Here is a 23876-nt window from a genome sequence, read left to right on the forward strand (position 1 = left end):
TGGGTGGGGGCTGACATTTATTCTTCATTTTGCTTGACAGTAATTATATGAAAATTGTTAATAACTGAAAATAATAGAAAATCAGTGTATGAATACAAGAAGTCACGCTGCTGTGGCTGTCCATTGACATCTTTATGGCTTCAGGGAAGGCAAGAGGCTTTTGTGGGGAAAACAAGAACGACGATTATGGGTAAAAAATTGTTAATGACCTTTTGGCAGGTGTGTGAATCTGTCAGTCCATTGAGAAGTGAATCGTTCTGATTACAGTGGGTTCCCTGCAGTTATGCTAGGGCCAGGTGGCTGGGGCCCAATCAGTAATGTAGGTAATACCATAAGTCTGTTTTTCACTCCCCTCTTTCCTCCCATCTAGAAATGTAACTTCCAGTTTCAGAATTGTCTCTATCTTAAGGAGACCAGCTCCTTAAGGAGATGTGACAAAGAAGAAATTATTGCCATCAAAGGGAGGTGATCTGTACCTATACAGGCCCCAGGGCCATTCAGCACTAGAACCTTGTACAGGACCATCCATAGGTCTAGTCTGCAAGAGGCCCTCAGTATTGCAACTTGCATGTGTTAAAAAAATTGCTAATCAGGCCCTCAAAAATCATGACACTGGCTTAAAAATCTTGTGTTTTACATAATAATAAATGATGGTTCTTTTTGTTTTGGGGGCTTTATGGGGCACTCTGCTTCATGTTTTGAAGCTTTGCTCCGCACCAGGAGGGCTAGAAACTAGAGTCACAGTCATAGAGTCTAAAGCCAGAAGGGGCCACCAGACCATCCTGTCTGACCTCCTGTATATCACAGGACATCAACACCACCAGCACCTGCACACTGACCCCAACAGCCAAAATTAGACCAAAGGAAAACTGAGATTCCCACCTAACCACTGGACTCCAAGAACTGGGACTTTATGAAAAACACCAAATATCACAAGATTTGTGATAACATCATGAGAGGTGGCCACACTGGGACCATGTATGAAGGACCTCAGCTCCAATCCTGCTCAGGAGCCTGTACCAAGCCCCACTCTTCCTTGCATGGGAACCTGTAGAAAAGTGCCAAGGCAGCTCATGACCTTAGTCATCCTCTTAACTGAGGGCTTGAAGGTCTGAGCAGGACACACATACTCCCAGCTGCCAGCACACTAAGGGCTTGTCTGCATAAACATTTAGTACATAGCAAGCTAGGGTGTGACTCTACCCTGCACTAGCCTGCTGCAGACAAAACATCCAAGTGGACCCATTTTAAAAAGGACCAGGTCAAAGCACAATAACAAACTGTTCATGTGCGTCTGCAGGGTCCATACGGACAGTTACTCTGTTGCAGGCTAGAGTTGTAAATTCACGTCCCAATTTGCCACAAACTAAGTATTTATGTGGACAAGCTCTAATTCAGTTCTTCTCCCCAGATAGTGGTGACTGGGGATAATTCTGCTCTTCTCACTAATGCCATACAGAGCTGTGACTTTGGAAATCATGTCTCATGACTTCAGCGCTGTGTGACATTGCCACTAGGGGGTCCCTGTGATGCAAACAAACTGGATCTGCATACCTGTGGCTCTAGTGATCATCGATTAATAATGATTTAGGATATCGCTCTATCAGAGCAGCAGCTTGAAGAGGGATTATCTGCGTTCCTTCAGTTACAGGGCAGCAGACAAACCAATCCAGGAGAGAGAACAAGTCCCGGAGGGATAATTTCGTTCCCATTTCCTGACAACACAGTGGAAATCAACAGTTTCCATGGAAACAAGTCAGTTTTATGCCTATGCATTGCCTGCATCTTGTGTTGCTCCATATCAGGCCCATGCTGAAAGATTCTTGAGCCACAGCCATGAATGTTTGTTCAGAGTTTGTTTTAGGGAATATAGGACATGATGCATGCATACAGTCCCACTGTCTTTACTGATTGTGTTACATATTTCAGCAGAGCTCTCTGCTATGACAGATAGAATTAACCATGAGTATCTTCCCCCTCCTCCATTCTGATGGATGGACTTATCCATAGGATCCCTCCCAACTATCATCCTGCAGATGGATTAGCCCTGAATACAGGACAACGGTGAGAAAGAACACAGGCTGCACTAACATAAGGACAGCCCCACCTCCAGCTGCCTGAGTGTGCACTGATTTCCTTCCTCTGCACTTTGGAGACAAGATCTGTAGAGGGATTTCCCTGCTTGAAGATTGTTCCTGTTTTATGGACGAGGACAATGTATCAAATGGTACAGCTACAATGCCAGTGTCTAATCCCCAAAAGTAACATCCCATTATAGCAAATGCCACGTTGACTCTAAGCTGCAGCAGCTGGGGCCTTAGGGGAATACAGAATGCAATGCTGGCGCTGTGCAGTTTCCTCTGGGATCTTGGGGTGCACTGCAATATTCAGGGTAAAAGAGGATCCATGCTGGTTCTGTGCAGCAGTATCATGAACTTCAGGAGAATACAAAACCTGATGCACTGTAGATTGCAGCACTGGGAATTCCATGGTAATAGACAACTTAGGTCTGGGTCTGGAAAAGGAAGGCTGGGAAACCCAGAGAAATACAGGAAGCAGGGCTGGTTCCAGGCTGAAGACCTGGAATTGTCAGGGTAATAAAGAATGTAGCACTGGTTTTGGGCGATGACATCAGGGATCCCAGGGTAACAGTGATTGCAGTTTTGGTTCTGAGCAGTTCTGGGCCTCTAGAATGCCAGGGTTACGGAGTGCTAGCAGAAGCATATGCTCCACTCCAGGAGCAGGTAAAATGGATCCTTCCCGTCTGCAGTGCTATTGATTTCTCACCTTAGCAGAAACAGAAAGGGCACATTTGTTTGGGTTTCTTGCTGTATTTTCTTGATCACTGAAGTGAATTTCTGTGCTGACAAAATCCACCTTTCCTGCTTAGAAAAGCCAGAGTGTGTGTGTGGCTCGCTGTGCTGTGTACCTTAGCTGTTTGCATGACTCCATCCCAGAACACCCCTGGAGCGCACAGGAGGCCTCCTTCCACTGTGATTATGCCATCAAGCACCAAAGACATCCTAGGGCACCAAATTAGTGCAAACCGAATGACAGGAGTGAAAGGATCCAACTTTGATGGACATGCAGGGATAGGGACTCAGCCTCTTAGTCTCCTCCTCAGGGTTGCCGTGAACTCTAATGACTCTCTGCAGTAACACTTGCTCCACTCACACCCAGTGCACTAAAACAGCAGGACTACTGACGTGCTGGCAATATTGGTTTTGCCATGGCAGAGGGAGCTCTAACTCTCCAAAACACCACCTGTATAAATAGTGCCCAGCATCTTAGCAGGCAGAAAAATAACAGGACAACCCACACAGTAATACTGGAGGGAGGAAATGCCTAGTTGATGTGAAAACTCCAGCCACCATCAGGCACTGGTGTTAAAGTGAGTTAAGACTGAAGATAGCATCAGCCTAATGCTTGTGCTATGATTTTCAATGGCCTAATCTGACTCAGTGATGTAAAGGCAGGCTCGGGTCAGGATACACCTGAGAACAGACAAAGGAATGTTGTGGAGTAAAGACAGGCTCTTCAGTGTCAAGATGCCATTACTTGGCTGTAAAGGGATGGGTGGTGTGCTGTGGCATTTGTCAAAAGTCAACACTTGATTCCTGAATGGCCAAGGACTCTGGCCTGTCAACACACACAGACATGTTTCATGTGTCCTGTAGGCCTCTCTGGAGAAAGAGGATGAACTATCCTTCTTTGCACCCTCTCTCTCCCTGGAGATAGGAAGCTACCATATAATAAAAGGCTTCCAGCTACTAAGGCAGGGGTGGGCAAACTTTTTGGCCCGAGGACCACATCGGGGTTGCAAAACTGTATGGAGGGCCAGGTAGGGGAGTCTGTGCCTCCCCAAACAGCCTGGCCCCCCACCCCCTATCTCCTCCCTCCTACTTCCCGCCCCCTGACTGCCCCCTTCAGAAATCCCCGACCCATCCAATCCCCCTGCTCCTTGTCCCCTGACTGCCCCCGCCCGGGACCCCATGCCTCTAACCGCCCCCCAGGGATCCCACCCGCTAGCCAATCCCCCCTGCTCCCTGACCCCTATCCACACCCCCGCCCCCTGACAGGCCCCCTGGGACTCCCATGCCTATCCAACCCCCTCCCCCTTACCATGCCGGAGCCAGCCACACCACCGCGCTGCCCAGCAGGAGCAGCGGGCCAGAGCGCTGGCGGTGTGGCACGCTGAGGCTGCGGGGCAGGGGGGACAGCAGGGGAGGGGCCAGGGGCTAGCCTCCCAGGCCAGGAGCTCAGGGGCCGGGCAGGATGGTCCCATGGGCCGGATGTGACCCGCAGGCCGTAGTTTGCCCACCTCTGTACTAAGGCCATGTATATAGGGCATGCATTAGTTATATCTGGTCAAGACTCTAGGGGTATATCTGCAGAGCAACTGGGAGTTGTGATTCCCAGTATGGGTAGACAGACATGCCCTAGCTCTGCTTAAACTAGCACAGTAAACAACAGTGTGGACATTGTAGCATGGGCAGTGGCTCAGGCTAGTCATCTGAGTTTGGACCCAAAGGGTCATGTGGGCTTGGATTTGGGTGGCTAGTTCAAGCTTGCATGGGTCTATCTACCTATGCTGGGAATCACACCTCCCAGCTGCAGTGTAGATATACCCAAAGGGTCCTGGACGCTAGCATTTGCAGAGAGAGGAATAACAGAGAAAAAAATGTAGTTCAGGAGATGTTTGATCACTGCAGCCTCTTGCATGGCACTTCCTACAATCGCAGACTGCAGGGTAGAGGGGGTGCTGTGGAGTACGGCAATCTCCCCTGGACCTGGATGCATTATCCTATGCTGTACAAAGGTGGGAAGGGCACTGGCAGGGGAGTAAGGCGGACTGTCTAGGGTCCATATTCACTATTACAAACCTGTAGAGGAGGAAAGTGTTGTGGAGCAGAACGTAGACTCCCAGGGTCTGTATGAGTTATCACAGGCTGTGCATTAGAGGCACAGGCACTGCAGGATAGGGCAGTCTCTCCAGGGTGCATGCAAGTTATCACAGACTGTTTGAAGAGGTGCGGCTGTCCTAGAGAGAACATTAAAATGGTGCTGTATACCTCCAATCCCTGTCTGCCTGGACGAGGTACCAGGCTCCTTGCTGTACATTGCACCTCTGCACTTTCAGATGTAATTAGGATCACACTGGCTGAAAACATGCTGTGTCAGAGACGCTGCGCCCCTAGCCCATGAGAAACAACAGCTTGATCACTAACACCTCCAGTACAGCAAACCCCAGGCATTATACTGAGTTTAAAAACCAGACAGTCTGATTTCCAAACCTCGCAGCACTAAAGGAGGGAACAACAGCCCCAGGAGTGATTGGTCATGGAGGCTGAATCTCCATTCTCACCCCAGAAGAAGATAATGTTTCTAAGTCAGGATTGGGACCCATTTTAAATTAACAGAGCTTCAACTCCTCTGTCACACCAAGTGATTCCTCTAGGTCAAGACAGGTATCCATTGGAATAGCAATATGAGAAAAGAACTGATTTGAACAAGCAGGCAGCAGATAAAACCCTGGACTTTCATTCTCATCACTCCTGTTCCTTATCATTCACTGTCTCAAGGAAGAAAACATTTCACCCAAAGCCCCTCTCCCTGTACACACACCAAAACAACAAAAAAGCTCTGCAACCAAATTTTTAAAAGTGGCTTCTCATTTTGGGTGCTTCAGTCTTTGGTGCCCAGTTTGAGACACCTTAAAGTTGTCTGAATTGATGCTGCTCAAAACAGAGGCACTCGGAATTAGGAGCCACTTTTAAACATGTTGCCCTTAAAAAATAAAAGCCAATCAAATTCATGATCAGGGGATCCTTCCTCCTCTGCTGGGAATCCAGAGTGTCAAGTACTCTCCAGCCAGGCTTCAAATGGAGAAAGTCAACATCACACACACAATGAATGACCCGTGGAAAAAGCAGGAACCCCACACAGCCAAGCAAGAGACATCCTGCTATGATCTCTTCCAACATCCGCGCTGAAGTGAAGGAGGTGACCTGGTTTTGGGGCTGAAGCAGAATGACTGGCTCTGCAGTGTGACATGTCATGTACCACCCCATCAGAGATCTCTAGAGTTCGCTCTGCCTTTTGGCCCTCATTCCCATCTGGCAACAGTTTTCCACTTGAGGCTGCCACCATGCTCAGGCAATTCCCAGCTATACATAGAGGCATTTCTATTAGAAGTAAAAGCACAATCAGCTTAAGAAACAGCCAGAGATTACCAAAGAGATCACAGCAGCCAGCGAGAGCGAGAGAGAGCGGTAACCTTTATATGTGTATTTATTAGAATCAAAGGACTTTACCCTGATCTCCCACCATTATAAATCAGGAGTAATTCCAGGGAAGTTAATGTGGCTACGTCTGTATAAAATGTGTTAGTGAGTTGAGAATCAAGCCCATAAAAGATAGAGACTTATTATGTCATCCATTGCATTGTCCTGCCAGTGCGGAATTGTTCCCTCGGGGTAAGTCTGTACAGCAAGCTGGGAGCTATAATGCCCAGTGCGAGTTGACACGTGTGCTGGAGCCTAAAAATAGCGGTGTGGCCACGGCAGCACATGCAGCAGCCCAGGCTAGCTGCCTGAGTACATACCCACGGGGTTAGGTATGTTTGTACTTGGATGGTTAGCCCAAGCATCTGCTTGTGCCGCTGTGGCCACAACTGCTATTTTTAGTGCACTAGTTTGAGCAGAGCTAGCGTGTGTATGTCTACCCATGCTCAGAAGTACACCTCCCAGCTGCTGTGCAGACACAGCTTCAGGGAGACATCAGGATGTATGGTAAGGAGGCAATTGTGTTTTTCATTATAAACCCCTGTTCTTACAAGTTTATAACTGTATGGGTGGGCAAAGGCTTTCTGAACTGAAAAGTGGCCTAATTGTCATCCTCAAAACATAGGGCCAGATCCTAAAGGACTAGTCTTTACTCAGGCTAGACCTGCTATGAAGGTAATGAACATGGGCTTCACAATTTTGCCTTCAGGCCTTTTTTCCTCCCAATGTACAGGAAATCAGCATAGGCTTTTTTTCCCTATCTGAGGAAGGCAGAATAACAGACTTTTCAGTGCTCTCATGGGCAGATTAGCTCTGCTCTAAAAAAAAAATGTTTGCAGATGTTGAGAAGTGAATACTCAGTGTCTCTGTGGACTTCTGCCTGTTGATGTTCTGAGAAAAATCCTTTCGTACAGCTGAGAAAAAACTCTGCTCTGAAACATGGCTACGGTTTATGCTCAATCTTAACATTTTTACAATGCTTCAGCCACACTCCTTGGCCCGTTAGCTAAGATCCATGGCAGTATCAGTTTAATCTGATGTGTCCTCTTTCAGGGAGACCATATCCTGCCTTGGCACCTCTGCCATCTTATATCCAGGGTGCAGTGTCATTGCTACAAATTGATTGCACTGGCATGATAAACAGGATCTTGACAATTCCTGATACTCATTACAGCAGCATTACACACCAGTGAATTCAACCTTCACTCTTCATCTGTGTAGCTTTAACAGTGTGACCTAGACTCATATGAAACAGGAAATGAGAAGTAAGGAGGGGTGGCTTTGGTGTTGGTGATGGTATTGGTGTAGTGGGTTATTAAAACAGCATTTTTACTTCCAGAGACCTGAGTTCAATTCTTAAGTCACAAGTGAAAAGAAGTTGGGCTCATCCCAAATCCCATTTTGCATATCTCATAGCTTGTCATGACTGACAATTTTAGGAGAGGCCCAGGTTTGTGCTGCCAGCCCCAAGCATTCAAAAACCATGAGTAATGTACCAAAAAACATGAGATTGGTTTAAAAATCTTGAGTTTTTAAATATAATACATTTGGAGTTCTTTTTATGTGTCTCTGGGGGCTGGAGCAGTTAGTGGATCACATTTTCAAGCTCTTTTCTGCAACATGAGGGCTAGAAACTTACTTTTTTTTAATACAACAGCTGAGATTCTTAGCTGGTAAAGCCCCAGGTGCAGGAATCAAGTTAACAACAAATCACGAGACTCTCAATAGAATCGCAAGAGATGGCAACATTAGGCAACACTAGGCAGGGCAGCAGGAATAATTGCATTGGGGAAATGTGCACAGCATCTGCTCCCAGTATATCGTCATAAACACCTAATTCACACAAAATGTTAAGACGAGATTGAGCATTAAAACTGAAATTCCATCCTTCATCCCCTCTATTATGACTGGGTCTAGCAAGAGCTTCAGAATCGAGAACCATGGGAGGCTTTACATACCGTATTTGCAGATGGATTTAGGGTCAGATTTCAGACTCAGGGCTCCATTCTTCTCTTACTTACAGGGGTGTAAATCAGCAGCAATTCCAATTAAGTCAGTGGAACTACATCAGCACAAAACTGATATAAGCAAGAACAGAATCCGATTTAGCAGCTGACTAGGAGCCATGAGCTCCTGACTTCTAATCACAAGTCTGACACTCAGTCACTGTGGGGCCTTCAGCAAGTTACTTAACCTCTCTGGCTCCGTTTCCTTGTCTTTATAATGGGGATTAGGACAATTACTTAGCTACTTCACCTCATCGACCATTATTTATTAGTGAATGATTGCAAAGCGCTTTGAAGCTGAAAAGCTCTGCATAGGGGCAGCGTATTATTAATTGTTCTGAATATTTTGACTTTTGAGCTTAAATCAAGCCGTTAATATCATTTTAAAACCATGAAAACACTGGTATTGCTTTAATAAATACTGAGAGGATGAATAAGAGAGGAACATTCACGAGCATCGTCTTCAGCCACTCTTCACTACCACCCTAATATTTATATTTAGTAATAAGCAATGAGAAAAAATACCTTCTGTGACTAACTAAAACCCACCAGATTAGTCCAAATAAACAATATGTAAATTAATGCCTAGATGCCATGATGGATACATTACAAATGCCATAGATGAAATTAGATAAAGAGGCTGGGGAAGAAAAAGAAGAGAGAGTTTTGGAGCTGTCAAAATCAGTACCCCTTACACCGTCTGGCATCTGGACCCCTCCAGGTCTGAGCAGACTGGTTGAGACAGTGACTCTAGACATCTTGAAGTCCTGAGCTGTATTCTGTCCTAGGGTCGGTGGAGTAGCTGATCACTTCCCTGTGCACAGATCCATGTGACTTACAATCATTGAGGTGCTTTCTGTTCTGATTCATGATTGAAGCATGTACTTTTCTCACCAGATAAACCTAACCATAATAGAAGCCATAATAGGAACAGCCCCTATTCCAACACAATCTTAATTTATACTTCTCTTTTTTCTATTATCAATTCTGTGTTATTAATCATTATTATTTGTCAGATCAGGGCCCCATTGTGCGAGGTACCGTATAAACATATAGTAAAAGACATTCCCTGTCCCAAAGAGCTTACAACGTACACAGCTCTCCAAGTTTCTCTGCATGTCTATGTATGTGAGAACGTAGGAAGTGCTACAATTAAACACACTACTGATCCATCTAGTCTGGTATCCTGCTTCCTGCTGCATCATAACACAGATCCATCATATCTTGTAGTCTCTCTCTGATAGTGGCCAATGCTGGCTGCTTTAGAGAAAGGCACAAACTCTCCATGTAATACACTTAATTATGCAGTACTGTCCCAAGGAGGAAATTTCTTCCTCCTATCAGCTGGTGAATGTGAATTGCATGGATGTCTACAGCTCTCTGGCAAATCATCTCAGTAAATAAGAATACGGTCCTTCATTTTAAAGAATTGCAAGATGAATGTTGTTGTCCTTATTACCGAAGAGTTTGGATTTAGCTATTAATAAAAGGGAGACCCTTTCTTTCCCATATAACTATTGACACTTCTCTTGCACCATCTATGTTAAGATCAGAGCACTTCCATTCATGAATTAAGATTATGTATGATGTGACATAGATTATCATATCACATCTATGATTTAAGTAGTAGTGTTCTCCTGGTTCTACAGATGTGGAAGTAAGATACAGAAAGGTTAAGTCACACAGCAAGTGAGTGGCAGATCAAGGAATAGAATTTAGGTCCCCTGAGACCTAGGCTTGTTCTTTAGCCACAAGTTCCACCTACCCACTTACTTATGTGTCCCCCTCCATTGGTGCTCCAGTTTTCTGAATCAGGATGTGCAAAAACAATTCTGAGATCAGAGGGGACGCTGTTTAACTGTGATGAGAGTGTTGTCCTGTTGCAAAGACTACATTTCCTATCATGCATCATAACACTGAGGTGTTTTTAAAATACAGATCTAGTTGCAGCTCTCCTCCCTATCAGTTGTGCCATGACTTGCTTCGTTATACATTGCAAAGAAGAAAGAAGGAAAGGATTACTCCCAAAGATATTTTCAAAAATTCCATTTACCCTGTGTCTCATGAAGGCAGTGGATTGACTATGGGTACTGGTAGCAGGTTACGTTTCATTCGGAGCGGCCTCCCAAAAAGAAGTTCATTTTATCATGGGCATCTGGCCAGAAAACCATTACATTTTGGGTGGCTGCCTATAACCCCCTTAGCCACTCCTCTGGTTTTGCTACATAAGTGCACTGAATGAAAAATCCTAGCATTGGTTCATATGGGTGGAGCACACGTAAGTTTGGCTCCGGTTTACAAATAAAATCTCTGCTCAGTACACCATGGCAAATTTTGCTCCTGCAGCTAAAACACCAAGAGACAGATTTTCTTTGATTCATTAACTTTTATGTTAACTTGGTTGCTCTCTCAGGGGCTTATCCTGCAAGATGCTGAGCATCCTTTATTTGGAAAATCCCACAGACGTCTATGGGGCAAGTTAGAGCCCCAAGTTAGTGCGAGCTGGGATGCTCAACATCTTGAAGCATCAAGCTCTAAGCCAGGCAGGCAAGTGAGGGGTTAAAGTTTGTATCTTATTTTACTGTATTAGAACAACATTTACAGATCTGGCCTCTGATTTGGAGCACCTCAATTTCTGTAACCAAACTTGAGGCACCCACTCAACTGGAGCGGTGGCTGCTCTGCATCTCTGAAAATCAGGCCCGAAATGTCTCAAGTTGGGTCTCAAAACACTTGCCTTTAATTCTCTAACTTCACATCATTATATTTATACATAGTTATGTACAACATGGTGAATGTTGAAAGTCTAGTGGTTGATGTTAGATTGATGTTAGAAAGTCTAGTGATTAGGGCAGGGAACTGGTATTCAGGACTCCTGAATTCTGTTCCTGATGAAGGGCTTGTCTTCACGTACAGTGCAGCTGTGCTGCTGTAGTGCTTTAGTGAAGATGCTATTACGCCAACAGGAGAGCTTCTCCCATCAGCGTAGGCAATCCATCTCCCCAAGAGGCGGTAGCTATGTCAGTGGGAGGAGCTCTCCCATTGGCATAGCACTGTCTACACTGGGGGTTAACTCGATATAACTACATTGCTTGGGGTGTGGATTTTTCACATCCCTGAGTGACGTAGATATACCGATGTAAGTTTAAAGTGTGGGCCTGGCCTCAGTGTGCATTCAGATCACTTAGCAGCTCTGTGCCTCAGTTTAACACCTGTAACACTGGCATACTAACATTTGCCTACCTCAGCAGAGTATTGTGAAGATTAATTAATGCCTGGAATGCTAGGAGAGCCTCAGATGAAAGGCACTATAGAAGTGCAAGGAGGAGGAGGGGTATGTGTGTTCACACTAGGAAAAAAGGTGTGTTCTTACCATGTCAGCTAACCTGGCAATTAACACATGATATAATCCTAGTGAAGACAAGGCAGTTTGTAGTTTTCACATGTTAGCAGGTTGAGGTAAGTCCTAGGGGAGCCTAGGGTTTACTTTAATGTGCTAGCACATGTTAAAACTACAACTAACTTGTCTTCACTAGGATTTCATCCCTTGTTAATTACCACATATTAGCAAACATATGGTAAGAACACACTTTTTTCCCTACTGAAGACAAGGTCCACACTTCGTTACAGTGTAGGAAAATGTCAAAAGAGCTAAGGTGAAAAGTGTAGTGGTTCTAAGGGTGTGAGACCTCTGTGCACTGCTTCAGGAAATAGTGATGATATATAATATACAAAGAAACTTGTGTTTATTTAGGGCTTGACTCTTCATCCTCACTCATGTGAGTAGCCACAGGACAAATCACGTGAACAAGAGTTGCAGCAGGGATATCTAGGTTTGCAATTATATATTTATATTCTCTGTTTACAATATTCTGATCATCTATGTTATGTTTTGGCTCAAATGTGTGTCTCCTGCTGCTTTTCCTTCCGCAGGCAATTGCTGAGAGCTATGTACATTTCTCTTGAGTTAATTTCTTTTTCTTGTGGTTTATCATGGCATTCTATACACATTTACTCTTGTGCTACATTGTACTTTGTTGCTTTTTATTAATCTTAGGAAAATGGATGTATGTTCTCTATTAAATACCGGAGGCTTACCACTGTTTGTATGTATACATACAGCTAAATCAAACAAAAACGTTATAATTCAGGTGTTGGAATATAAATGGATTCCATTAAAAGGCATGAGCTCAGGGCTAGGAGTTCTCTCATGCTGTCAACCTCGATTGCCCTGGATAAGTCACTTCACCCTGCGTGTCTCACTCTTCCAGTCTTTAAAATAGGGATACTATTACTCACTTTCCTCACAGATGTGTGTGTATTGTATAATGCATTTAAGGTTTACCACATTAAGGTCCCTTTACAGCACTCTGGATGTGAAAAGGGGTCCCAAAGAGGGCATGAACCACTTTAAGGCCCCTTTATGCTGCCAGAGTTGTCTAAAGGGCTCTTGGTATAAATGAAAATGTGACCATTAAAGTAATATATAAATGCTGAGCGTTATGCTGTATGGTGAGTGGACATAAGAATACCTACAGGCTGAGATTTTCAAAACTGCCTGGGGGCTCTGGACCCCCAGTTCCCATGGGCAGCATTGACTATTTTAGCCATAGTGTTTGCTCGAGAAGAGAAGAGAGAAGTTTCAGCTCCATACATTTTGAGGATGAGAGAGTGAGCAGTGATGTGCCCCTGCTGTACCTGGACAGGCCAATGCGTGCTCCTGAGATATCCTTTGCATTTTGATAATATGTGTCCATGAAGATTGCCTTTTCTGAGGGAATTTCTAGGCAGCGCTGTATCTAAAATAATGACAGTGCACCTTTCCATTACAAAGCAATTTACAAATATCACCTAATTAAGCTTCATATCATCATCATCTCTGGGAAGTAGGCAAGTATCACTATCCCTATTTTACAGGTGGGGAGAATGAGTCACAGAGACATTAAATTACTCACCCAAAGTCACCAAAGTGTCAGAGGCCAAATAAAATCCAGAACAAAGTTCTTGGCTCCTAGCCTTGTATTCAATCTACTGCAAAACACTTTTTCAAGGCTCTAGCTTAGTATTGGCAGGGCTTAGGTTTAAATTTGTTCTTTTCTATTCTTTCACCTATATGATGAGCATCCCCTTGAGGCAAACACATTAAGACCAAGTTTTTGTACACATATAACTATGTTGGTTAGGGGTGTGGGGTTTTTTTTTATTGAAATAGTTATACCAGTACAATCCCTAGTGTGGCCACAGTTATACTGGCATGAAGGTACTTACACTGGTAGAGTTCCCCTTCCCATATGGGAATATCCTATTCCAGTATGAGCACATTTATGCCAGTAAAACTAGATCCTCCATGGTGGGTTGTACCGCTTTAATTATACCGTATAGTTAAAACAGTACAAGTGTGTGTGGACAAGGCTTAAGACTCCTTACTCAGCATGGAAAGTATTCCACCTTTGGAAGGGGCTTGATTTGGATATAAAAGTTTTTATGACGGAAGGAAGGTCTTATGCTTAGGTCTGGGACTAATAAAATGTTGGGTTGGTTCTCATTGCTGTGTGACTCTGGACAAGTCACTTAGCGGCACTGCATCTTAGTTCTTTCATCTAACAGTGATAATAGTTTCCTACTTCCTGGCATGTTGGAAGGCTTAGTTATCTCATGTCTTTAAAATACGTTGAGATCACTGGACAGGAGGGCATCTTTTTATTTAATGTATTTATTTATTTTGCCACGTGCCATAAAAGGAGAGTGAACATTTCTGGACTTTGGAAACAACTGTGTGAACTTTACCTTAGATGTCCCCATTTTCTTGCTTACAGACTCTCTATTTGGGAAACCCAATCTCAAATTAGATCAGCATCAAGTATCCCCATGCTTTACTCACTCCATCCAAGCAGTTCATCAAACACTGGCAGTCTGTAGGGCCAATTCATGCAGGCACTCTGAAGTAGCAAATAGGCATCGGGAACAAAAAGGGGAGGGTGACTCCATAAGATGTTGTCCTAGTGGTAGCACATCCACAGTAGCCAACGCTTAGGGATGACCAAAACTAAGCTTCTTGCCAGCTCTGAGGCCCCAGCATAAACCAGTCTGGGAAGATAAATGTCAGCTGCCCTTCTTCTATCAGTCTCATCCCACACCATTAGAGGATTTTACCATCATCATCTGGTGTTAGTCACCATGCTGAGTCCTCAGCAGCAGAAGCACATATAGCAGCCACATAGACATCTGCTATTATAAATACAAGCTTTGCATTGTTGGGTAATCCGTTAACAGCAGAGTAAGTGATACTGGGAGAGTAATTAGCAGTGACTAGCGAACCATTGCACTCAGAAGAAGAAGTACTTGTTTGATAAGATATCAAACAAAATAACATTTATTGCATTCAGTGTAGTTCCTCTGTATTTTGAACAATTCAGCATACATTGAATGTTGGGGTTAGCAGAAGATGCTGGATTGGAAGCCCTAGAGACTGAAATCCTGTTTATCCATGGATCAGGTGTGATGTTAGTGAAACCATCTCCATTCTACCATGCTGATGTGATCTGGAGGAACTACCTCTAGAATTAAGAGGGGAGTTTAATCTTCATGACACATTCAGCCTTCAGCCTCTCTGCTGAAACACCCCCATCAAAAGGACCAGCTACTGTCAATTGTGTTGGTGTCGTTTGTTTTTGAATGTGGATAACTGTCCATGTGGAACTGGGCTGAGACCCACCAAACTCATTTCATATTGTGCACCAAACAGCTGTCAGGTGGTGATGACTCAATCTCACCCACAGCTTGATCCCAAAAAAACTGGTGACATAGGCTTCTCTATAGCAATGACCATGTTTTAATGTGTGTGGTCCCGCCATGTTATAACACAGATTCTTCCTTCCTGTCTGAACAGAAAAAAACCATGTCAAAATCATGTTAAGGGACCATGTTTTAGCCTAGATACCAGTGAAGATTAAAACATGGCTCCCTAACTTGACTTTCTCTGTCCACACAAACAAGGAAAAAAATACCTTAGAACCTGGCTGGGTCACAGCCATATTTAAACACAATTGGTTTTGTAGTGTAGACTGGTACTTTCAGTGGCAAGAGGTTTCATATCTATTACCAATCCCCTGAGCCACCCAGCCACCTAATGGCATCATATGGAAGAAGTCAATAGTTCCCTTTGACGTGTTTTCCATTTTCTCTCCAATTATTTCCCTGAACGATTGTGTTTTCATCCTGTCCTGTCAGCTCCTATGTGGCTACCCTTCGTTACTTCATTATCCTAAAAGCTCTGGCACCATAATGTGCTACCATGGAGACAACTGATAGGATGCAGTGAAGTCACAAGCCCTACTGAGACAGAGGTCATCGGAAAATTATGGATAATAAAAATCAGTTCATTCACCCTCCATTAGGCAGCTACACTCTGCAGCTGTGCATTGGAGTCAGTGGAGTTACAATTTGTCCCCTTCTGCTTGCTAGAGCTAAAAGAAAGGAACTATTTGCTCTGATATTGTTCTTGCTCAATGGCCATACTTGGTACATCATTACAGCAGTCACCGTACAGAACTTCCGTAAAAGACAGATTTGACTCTCAGCATTCAGGGGTCATGGAAGCAACGAACCCAACAGGCTAACCAGGGTTTTGCTCAGTAACAGTTCTGGGAACCCCTTTTCTCTTCTCAACAGGTTTGATCACAGTAGGTTGTAAGCTCTTTGGGGCAGAAACCATCTTTTTGTTCTGTGTTTGTACAGCACCTAGCACAATGGGGTCCTGGTCCATGATGGGAGCTCCTAGGTGCTGAGGTAATACAAATAAATAATACTTATAGCTGAGGCTTCTGGAAGTCCTTCCCTCACCAAGATTCCCAGGAACACTTAATCAGAATGGGATCTCTGATAGGTTCTAAAATAGACCATTGAAAATCAGCAAGCGAGAATCTCAGGCTCTTTTGAATATGCAACGATGGGAGGTTTTGTTTAAACAACTACTCTGATTCTTGCTCTGTTTTCTTTTCCCCGGAAGCAAAAGTGGCATCTCCCTAATGCACACTGTCTCTCATGGCTCAGGGACACCGGGGCCCCTGTACAGCATATTGGACCATTCTGTTCATATACCACCAAAGATGGAGCTATTCAGGCTCATTACAGGCTCTTTCAATGATAAAAGAGTTATAAAAATAATTTTGTTAGTAGATGTCACAGTGCAAGGACTAGAGGGGGCAAAAGAGAAAGAGAGAGAGCGCCCACGCAACAAAGCAGGGAAAGAAGAGGGAGAATACAGTTTGTGGAAGAAAATAATCTAACACTCTGTCACAGCAGTAGTTCCTCCTAGGGAAATCAGCAGCAACCTGCATCCTGGTCATAGAGGATAGCAGAGCCTAATAAGGAAGGATTATAGCAAGGGCCACAATAGCTTAACCAAGCTACAAACAAGCTCAGGATGCACTCCAGGTGTTGTGTATATGTGTGTGCAGACACCTTCCCTGGTCACCTGCTATTTGTTGAAGCTGCTGGTGATTATTGTGAAGGTCACATGAAGGGAAAGCACCAGAATATTACTGTCACAAAATGGTAGCACCCAGGGAGTTGAGCACATAGGGGAATAACCACTGCTTTTTCGGCTTCTCCTCCCAGATCCTGACATGGCATCCACCATGGAGGACAGAGAAGGGGGGAGGGATGAAATTGAACTTAAACTCCACAGCTGCTCAGCCTCACAACAAGCACATCCATCTTTAGGTGCCTATGTAGCGTTCAAGGCATGTCCTGTATCTACCCAGACACAATCAGGAGCAGAGGACATGCTATGTGACCCTAGTCTTCCTAGCATTTCACCTTGGGGGATTCTACAGGGTGAAATTTATAACAAATAAGAAATCTAGTCTTGATGGATCTGTTCAGATCACAATGGCTGGTATTTAACAGGGTTTGTATACAGTTATTTATCTGCACACACAATATTAACTGATCAGTATTTTTTAGAATCACCATAGAGAATACATTGCCAAAAATGATGCAGAAGCGGTATCATTTTTGGCTCTGGCTTGCAGGTCTCTAATGTGTGATAAAAATAAAGGACACCCCAGAATGTGGCTATTTTTCTCTGACATTTCTATCCCTGACATTACATAACATATGGACCCTTTGTCTGTGCTTTACTGGGTTTCCCTGAATTTTCTGTACATTCTGTACAACCATCTATGTTATTCATTCTCTCCTTGAAGCAGTGTCTTCCTCCCCTATTCCTCATCCTCCCCCCACCCTGCCAGTGCCCAGCAGCAATTGTCCTCCAGCAGCGGGGGGTGAGGGGAGACATCCTACCATCCTGGCTCCTTGCTCATCCCCAGGATTCTGTCTTCTTGTATTTAGCTCCCATAAATAAATAAATAAATAAATAAATGATTTAGGATTAAAACCATTAAATCTCCTGTGATGTGGACAACACATCAGTTCAGTTCCTTCCTACTCCCTCTCCACCCCCAAACAAATGGCTTCTTTTGTGCATTAGTCACTCCAAAAGCAGGATTTGTCTGGTGCTGCATCCTCCTCTCAACCTCTTTCACACACACTCCCCCCGCCCCACCAAGCAATATGTTGCCCAGCATTGATCTGCTTTGATCAGTTCCCAATCAGATATTACCATTTCAAAGCGGACATTTATACACACACATGCACTTCTAATCTTATGCTGAGGGGAGGGCTCTCCTGCTAGTGAAGGTGACAATCAAGGGAATGTCACCGGTCACAGAGACTCCTGATTTCTGCATTGTAGGGTGCAGTGCAATTCCGGCACTAGAATGTGTGTATGTAGCAGGGGCTGGGATGATCCTTTTCCAGTATGAATCCCAAGTTCAGAGGAGCAAGATCAGCGCTCCCCCCCGCCCCCCCCCCCGCCTGTCCTGGATTGCACTGCATTAAGCGTTGCATTGCATGTCCATTGAGCAATGCATTGCACAACAGAGATGCATCAGGGACATCAGCCCCCATAACATCCCCTATATTTGAAAAGTCTTACCTTCCCACAAAATTTTCCAGCACTGAGCTCTTGCCGGCGCTCTGTCCCCCCACCACAGCTATCTGGGGTAGGTCCAAGTCGGCATTCTGACCGATGGAAGCGAAGGCATCCTGGAGCTTGTTGACCAGGGGGATGAGGTCTTCCATCCCTCGGTTCCCCATGTCTGCAGCTCCGCCTGGGCTCTCGCCTCCTGGGCTTGCAGTGCAACCGCCTTTCTCCCTGCTTGGTTTACAAAGGATTTACTGCTGGGGTTTGGCCCCCCAAGCCCTCATCAGGGGTTGTCCCCACCCCACAGCTAGGTGGTGGGTTGGTTTGCCCTCCACTTCCACCTAACCTAGGACCCTGGAGCTCTGCAGCAGCGCTGCTACCCCGACTGCCAGCTCAAGCTCCGCTAGCCACAGGGCTCCTCAAGGGATTAAAGCGCTCGTACCAGCCGCGGCCGCTAGAGGGCTTTGAGTGCCCTCCTGTGGGCCGAGAGCTTCATGGGAGTTGTAGTTCATGTAGGTAAATGTAAAGGGATTGCTAAAGGGAGCTATGCCGCGAGCCAGGTGTCTTTAGGGTACCTGCCTCCGTAGCCTGGGATCTGCTCCCAAGCAGGGACACTATGAATAAGGGAGGCTTCCAGTGTCTCACGGAAACACAACACAATCTTCCATCACAAGAGAGGGGTTCAAAATTGGCATTAAAATCAACGCTCCAAAATGTGAAATCTGGAGGGTCTGAATAATCCCTGATGTATTTGTAATGAAGAAGCCAAGAATATTTCACTCCTCCCAAACCGCAGTACCACACAAAAAATCAGTGTTGACTTGAAATATTCAAGAGACACTGCAAATTAATAGCTAAATATATATTTTAAATAATATCTCTCTAAATAATCTCTGTTCTTGTAAGTGCCCTTACCTAGTTTACTCATCACTAAAGTATACGTTTATTTATTTATTTTATTTTACTTTTAATTTACTTTTCACTGTTGCTCCTGTTTGATCTTTGCTTTTTGCATTTCCCAGAGCATGGACAAGGAAGAAATCCATTTCACTTTTGTTCCCAGTCAATTTCCATTTCTGGTTGTAATGCACTAGCACATTGCTTCTATGTTTGATTTACCAAAAATGCAGGGAAATGTTTTATGTGTTTCCACTGATTTTTTTTAAAGCCTCAGATAATAAAGAGGAAATGTTTGGCTTAGTTTGCAAAATAATGTTTTTACAAAAGTAATATTTAGGGGCATAATTAACCTGAAAGTGTCCTTGGTGAAAACAAAAATATTTCTTACAGGTCAGGGTCAAAATAATTTCACTCTGTCCATGTTGATGTTTGCAGTCCTCTCCCCTTCCCCCCTCCCCCTCCAATCTTGATAGGAAAGCTGCCATTTACCAGAGCTTTGCTGTAATCAACAATTCTAACATTTACATAACATTGATTGTATTTGATTGCAGCTATCAACACTTTTTGCTAGCAATAGCACCATCAAACTATCCGAATATTGGACCCCTATCTGTCTGTTTAACATACTAAACAGGCATTTCACTCTGAGTGAGCCTATGTTCCAGAAATCATCACTTAGGATCGTTCTGTTCCCCGTGAGATCTGAAATTAAATTAAAACATTTGTGTTTCTCTTCGAAAAGGCTTGCAAAAGAACATTGAAAGTGCATTGTGTCAGCAATTGACATTCATGCCTTAAAAAAACAATCTGACTAATATAACCAGAGGAAGGGAGAGAAGACTGGGATGCAACCACAGGATTGCTTATGAGTTCTCACTCAGGTATTCTTACTTTCAGATTTATTTTTCATGAAATTAGAATTTAAATTACTGATAATCTTCGGCTCTCAAGCCACACACACACAACTTTTGTGGAGTCTGCAGGTCTGATGTGAGCTCTTTATACCCTGCCTCATTTCAGGACGAGTGATGAACATTCTGATCACAAAAGCTATTGTACCTGATACAGTTGAGGCAGTAGGGGGCAAGAGGAGTGCTGGGGAAACTATCAAGAGTAGCAGGTGCCTTCTCCATGCAGACAAGAAACTAGGGCAGGGGAGAAGGAAAGAGTGAAAAATCTGCAGAAAATGTCAGAAAATTGTGTTGATGCTTTCATTCGAAATCTGTAAATTATCACTAACATTACACTGAAAGCTGCACAGAACATGGTGCCTTTTACCCAGTTTTCAGATGCACTTGTAAATGAGGAGGCAATATTGGTATGCAACATTACAGATGTAAGGATTCATTAATATTGCCACATAGTGAGTCTATCTAACCACTTCTGCAAGAATTCTTGTCATGTAAATCATAGACAGCAAAGCGGGAGCCCCAAGTACAAATATGAAAGAACCTGTGGTCTGATTTTAAGAGGTAATGATCACCCGCACCTCCCATTGGTGTCAATTAGAGTTGCGGGTAATCAGCACCTCTCAAATTCAGATCCCTCATTTTCTGCTTCTGTAAGAGACTGTTCATTGCAAGGGTATCTGCTGAGTGTCAAGGTGTGATGGTGCAGGCCTTATATCAGAGGGGTAGCCTGTTAGTCTGAATCTGTAAAAAGCAACAGAGGGTCCTGTGGCACCTTTAAGACTAACAGAAGTATTGGGAGCATAAGCTTTCGTGGGTAAGAACCTCACTTCTTGCATCTGAGACCCTCTGTTGCTTGGTGCAGGCCTTGTGACTCCAAAGCATCTCCTTGCTTGATGACTTATACAGCAGTTTGTAGCAGTAGTTTAAAAAAAAGAGCTATGTGAACATCCTGTATAGCAAATACTGGAGGAAAAGAGAGACTTGGAAATAAGTAGGAGATTTCCAAGCAGGAATAGACAGAGAAAACTCCAATTTCTTTCTAGGCTAGAAAGCCCTGTTTGGGACATGCAAATAAAGAGAAAAGGAAAGAGAAAGAAATTATTTCTTTAACGTGTTTTAAATTATCTAGGGCCACATTTTCAAATTAATTTCTATAAATGCACCTGTGGATAAATGTGCTCATATTTGCAGGTCCATCTATTTCCATGCAAGCATGTAGCGAGGTGCACTGGTTTTGTGGGAGTAAATCCCCATTAGCTCATGCAACCAGACCTGCCCACAGATATTGTTAGTGCAGTTTGAAAGCCCTTGTTTGAAACTATACCCCTTAAAAAGTGATCCATCTGACCAAGTAGCTAGCAGAGTGCACCTCCACAAGACAGGGAGCTGCCTCTCGCTCCTCAGACCTGTGGAGACAATGCACTCACTCCCCTGGGGAAGAAAGTGCCCAGACCCAGGGCTAGAATGCACAGGCAAACTAGGCACATGCCCAGGGCCCAAATTCATTTAGGGAGGGGATGAAAATTGCAGTGCCACTCACTCAAATTAGGCCAGTGCCAAACTGAGGAGGAACAGGATTGTCACCAATACCATGTTTATCAATATAGGAGTGAGTGGTGCTGTGAAATGATGCTTGGGCTCCCCATATCTACCATAATTACTGGACCACCAGAAGGTTTGCCATGCCCCTATCTCGCCCTCCCCCACATCTGATGGGCACACACCCTCAGAAGATAACTTCTGTTCTAGCGGGTAAGAGGGGGGTGGCACGCTGAAGTTTTACTTAGGATAGCAGATTGTCTTGAGTGGTCTATGTTTATGTTGGAGCAAGTGCAACATAAGTGCAACATCAGCTGTTCGTTGTTATTCAGATTAGAAGGCAGGGGCCCATGTACATTTATGTTTGCCTAGTGCCCAGTGAGGGGTTAATCCAGCCCTGCCCAGACCAAACCAAACAAAAAGAGTGGACACTATTCCAATTTGGCCTATGTGTCTCCTGCTCACTAACAGTTAATTTTTACATGTGTTGAGCACCCACAGCTCCCATTGACTTCAGCTGGAGCTGTGACCGTTCAGCACTTCAGACCATCAGGTGATAGAGTAATAGGGTTGCTAGGTGTCCAGTTTTCGACCGGAACACCTGGTGGAAAAGGGATCCTGGCAGCGGTGCCGACTGGGCCATTAAAAGGCTGGTCAGCAGCACAGCGGGGGCCCGGGGCTAAGGCAGGCTCCCTGCATGCCCTAGCTCCGTGTGGCTCCCGGAAGCAGCCGCCAGGTCCCTGCAGCCCCTAGACACATGGGCCGGCAGGGAGGCTCCACGCGCTGCCCCCATCCCCAGGGCCAACTCCACAGCTCCCATTGACCAGGAACCACAACCAATGGAGTTGCGGGGGCGGTACCTGCGGGCGCGAGGGCAGCGTGTGGTGTCTCCCTGGCCACCCATGCGTCTAGGGGCTGCAGGGACTGGCGTCCACTGCCTGGGAGCCACGGTAAGCACTGCCGGGACCCCGTACCACAACCCCCTGTCCCAACCTGGAGTCCCCTCTCACATCCACACTCCCTCTTGGAGCCCACCCCCCAAAACACCCCAACCTCCTGCCCTATCCCCCTCCTGCACTCCAAACCCCTTATCCCCAGATGGACTCCAGAACCCACACCCCCAGCCGGAGCCCTCACCCCCCTGCACTTCAACCACCTGCCCCAGCCCAGAGCCCCCTCCTACACCCCAAACCCCTCATCCCTGGCCCCACCCCAGAGCCCTCACCCCCCTGCACCCCAACCACCTGCCCCAGCCCAGAGCCCCCTCCTGCACCCCAATCCCTCATCTCCAGCTCCACCCCTGAGTCCTCACCCCCCTACACCCCAACCACCTGCCCCAGCCCAGACCCCCCTCCTGCACCCCAAACCCCTCATCCCTGGCCCCACCCCAGAGCCCACACCCATAGCTGGAGCCCTCACCACCTCCCGCACCCCAATTCCCTGCCCCAGCCTTATGCAAGTGAGTAAGAGTGGGGGAGAGTGAGTGATGGAGGGAAGGGTGATGGAGCAAGCAGGGGCTAGGCCTCAGTGAAGGGGCGTGGCAGGGTGTTTGGTTTTGTGTGATTAGAAAGTTGGCAACCCTATAGAGTAACCGTACACCAGGTGGTTCATGTTCTTGAGCCTGTGTGCATCCAGGAGACTTCTATAAATAAACATAAGAATATAAACACTGATGAAGGGTTGGGGGAACAGGATTGAGCAAGCAGGGGCGGGGCCTCGGTGAAGGGGCGGGGCGGGGTGTTTGGTTTTGTGTGATTAGAAAGTTGGCAACCCTATAGAGTAACCGTACACCAGGTGGTTCATGTTCTTGAGCCTGTGTGCATCCAGGAGACTTCTATAAATAAACATAAGAATATAAACACTGATGAAGGGTTGGGGGAACAGGATTGCCACTAGGTTTATCAATATAAGAGAATATATATACACACAAACACACATGCACTTTTAAAGTGCCTATTCTGTGCTACCGCACTTTGAGCAGATGCTCTGAGTTATTCAAAAGGAGAGGAATTTCTGTCTTTCAAGGTGGTTGCAATAAGAACAGTTATCTGGAATGGATGCATCCCATAATTTTTTATGTTTTCAAATATGTAGTTTGCCATTTAGGAAAATCACATGAAATACATGCTCTGTTACACTTCACTTCTGAAACAGGAAATTTGTTGAACCAACTTTATACACCTTCACCTGCTCACAAAAAAAGTTTTAAAAGGGTAAATACTTTACAAGACACTGAGTCAAATTTATC

The 23876-nt window shown here is 45.0% G+C and overlaps 1 protein-coding gene across 19 annotated transcripts in view; it reads right to left on the reverse strand.

The window, feature by feature from the left end:
• Nucleotides 1–18714, reverse strand: part of DNM1 (dynamin 1) — a 109977-nt gene extending 91263 nt beyond the window's left edge. For all 19 annotated transcript variants that reach the window (XR_010593556.1, XR_010593551.1, XR_010593554.1 and 16 more), the window contains exon 1: nucleotides 18291–18714. Coding sequence is in view for 13 of the 19 variants with exons in the window: in XM_024106120.3 (XP_023961888.1) it covers nucleotides 18291–18451 (161 nt within the window). In the remaining 6 variants the exon portion in view is untranslated. The remainder of the gene's footprint in view (nucleotides 1–18290) is intronic.
• Between the last annotated feature and the right edge of the window lie 5162 nt (nucleotides 18715–23876).

The sequence above is a fragment of the Chrysemys picta genome, chromosome 18 (genome assembly GCF_011386835.1).
Source record: "Chrysemys picta bellii isolate R12L10 chromosome 18, ASM1138683v2, whole genome shotgun sequence".
Lineage (NCBI taxonomy): Eukaryota > Metazoa > Chordata > Testudines > Emydidae > Chrysemys > Chrysemys picta.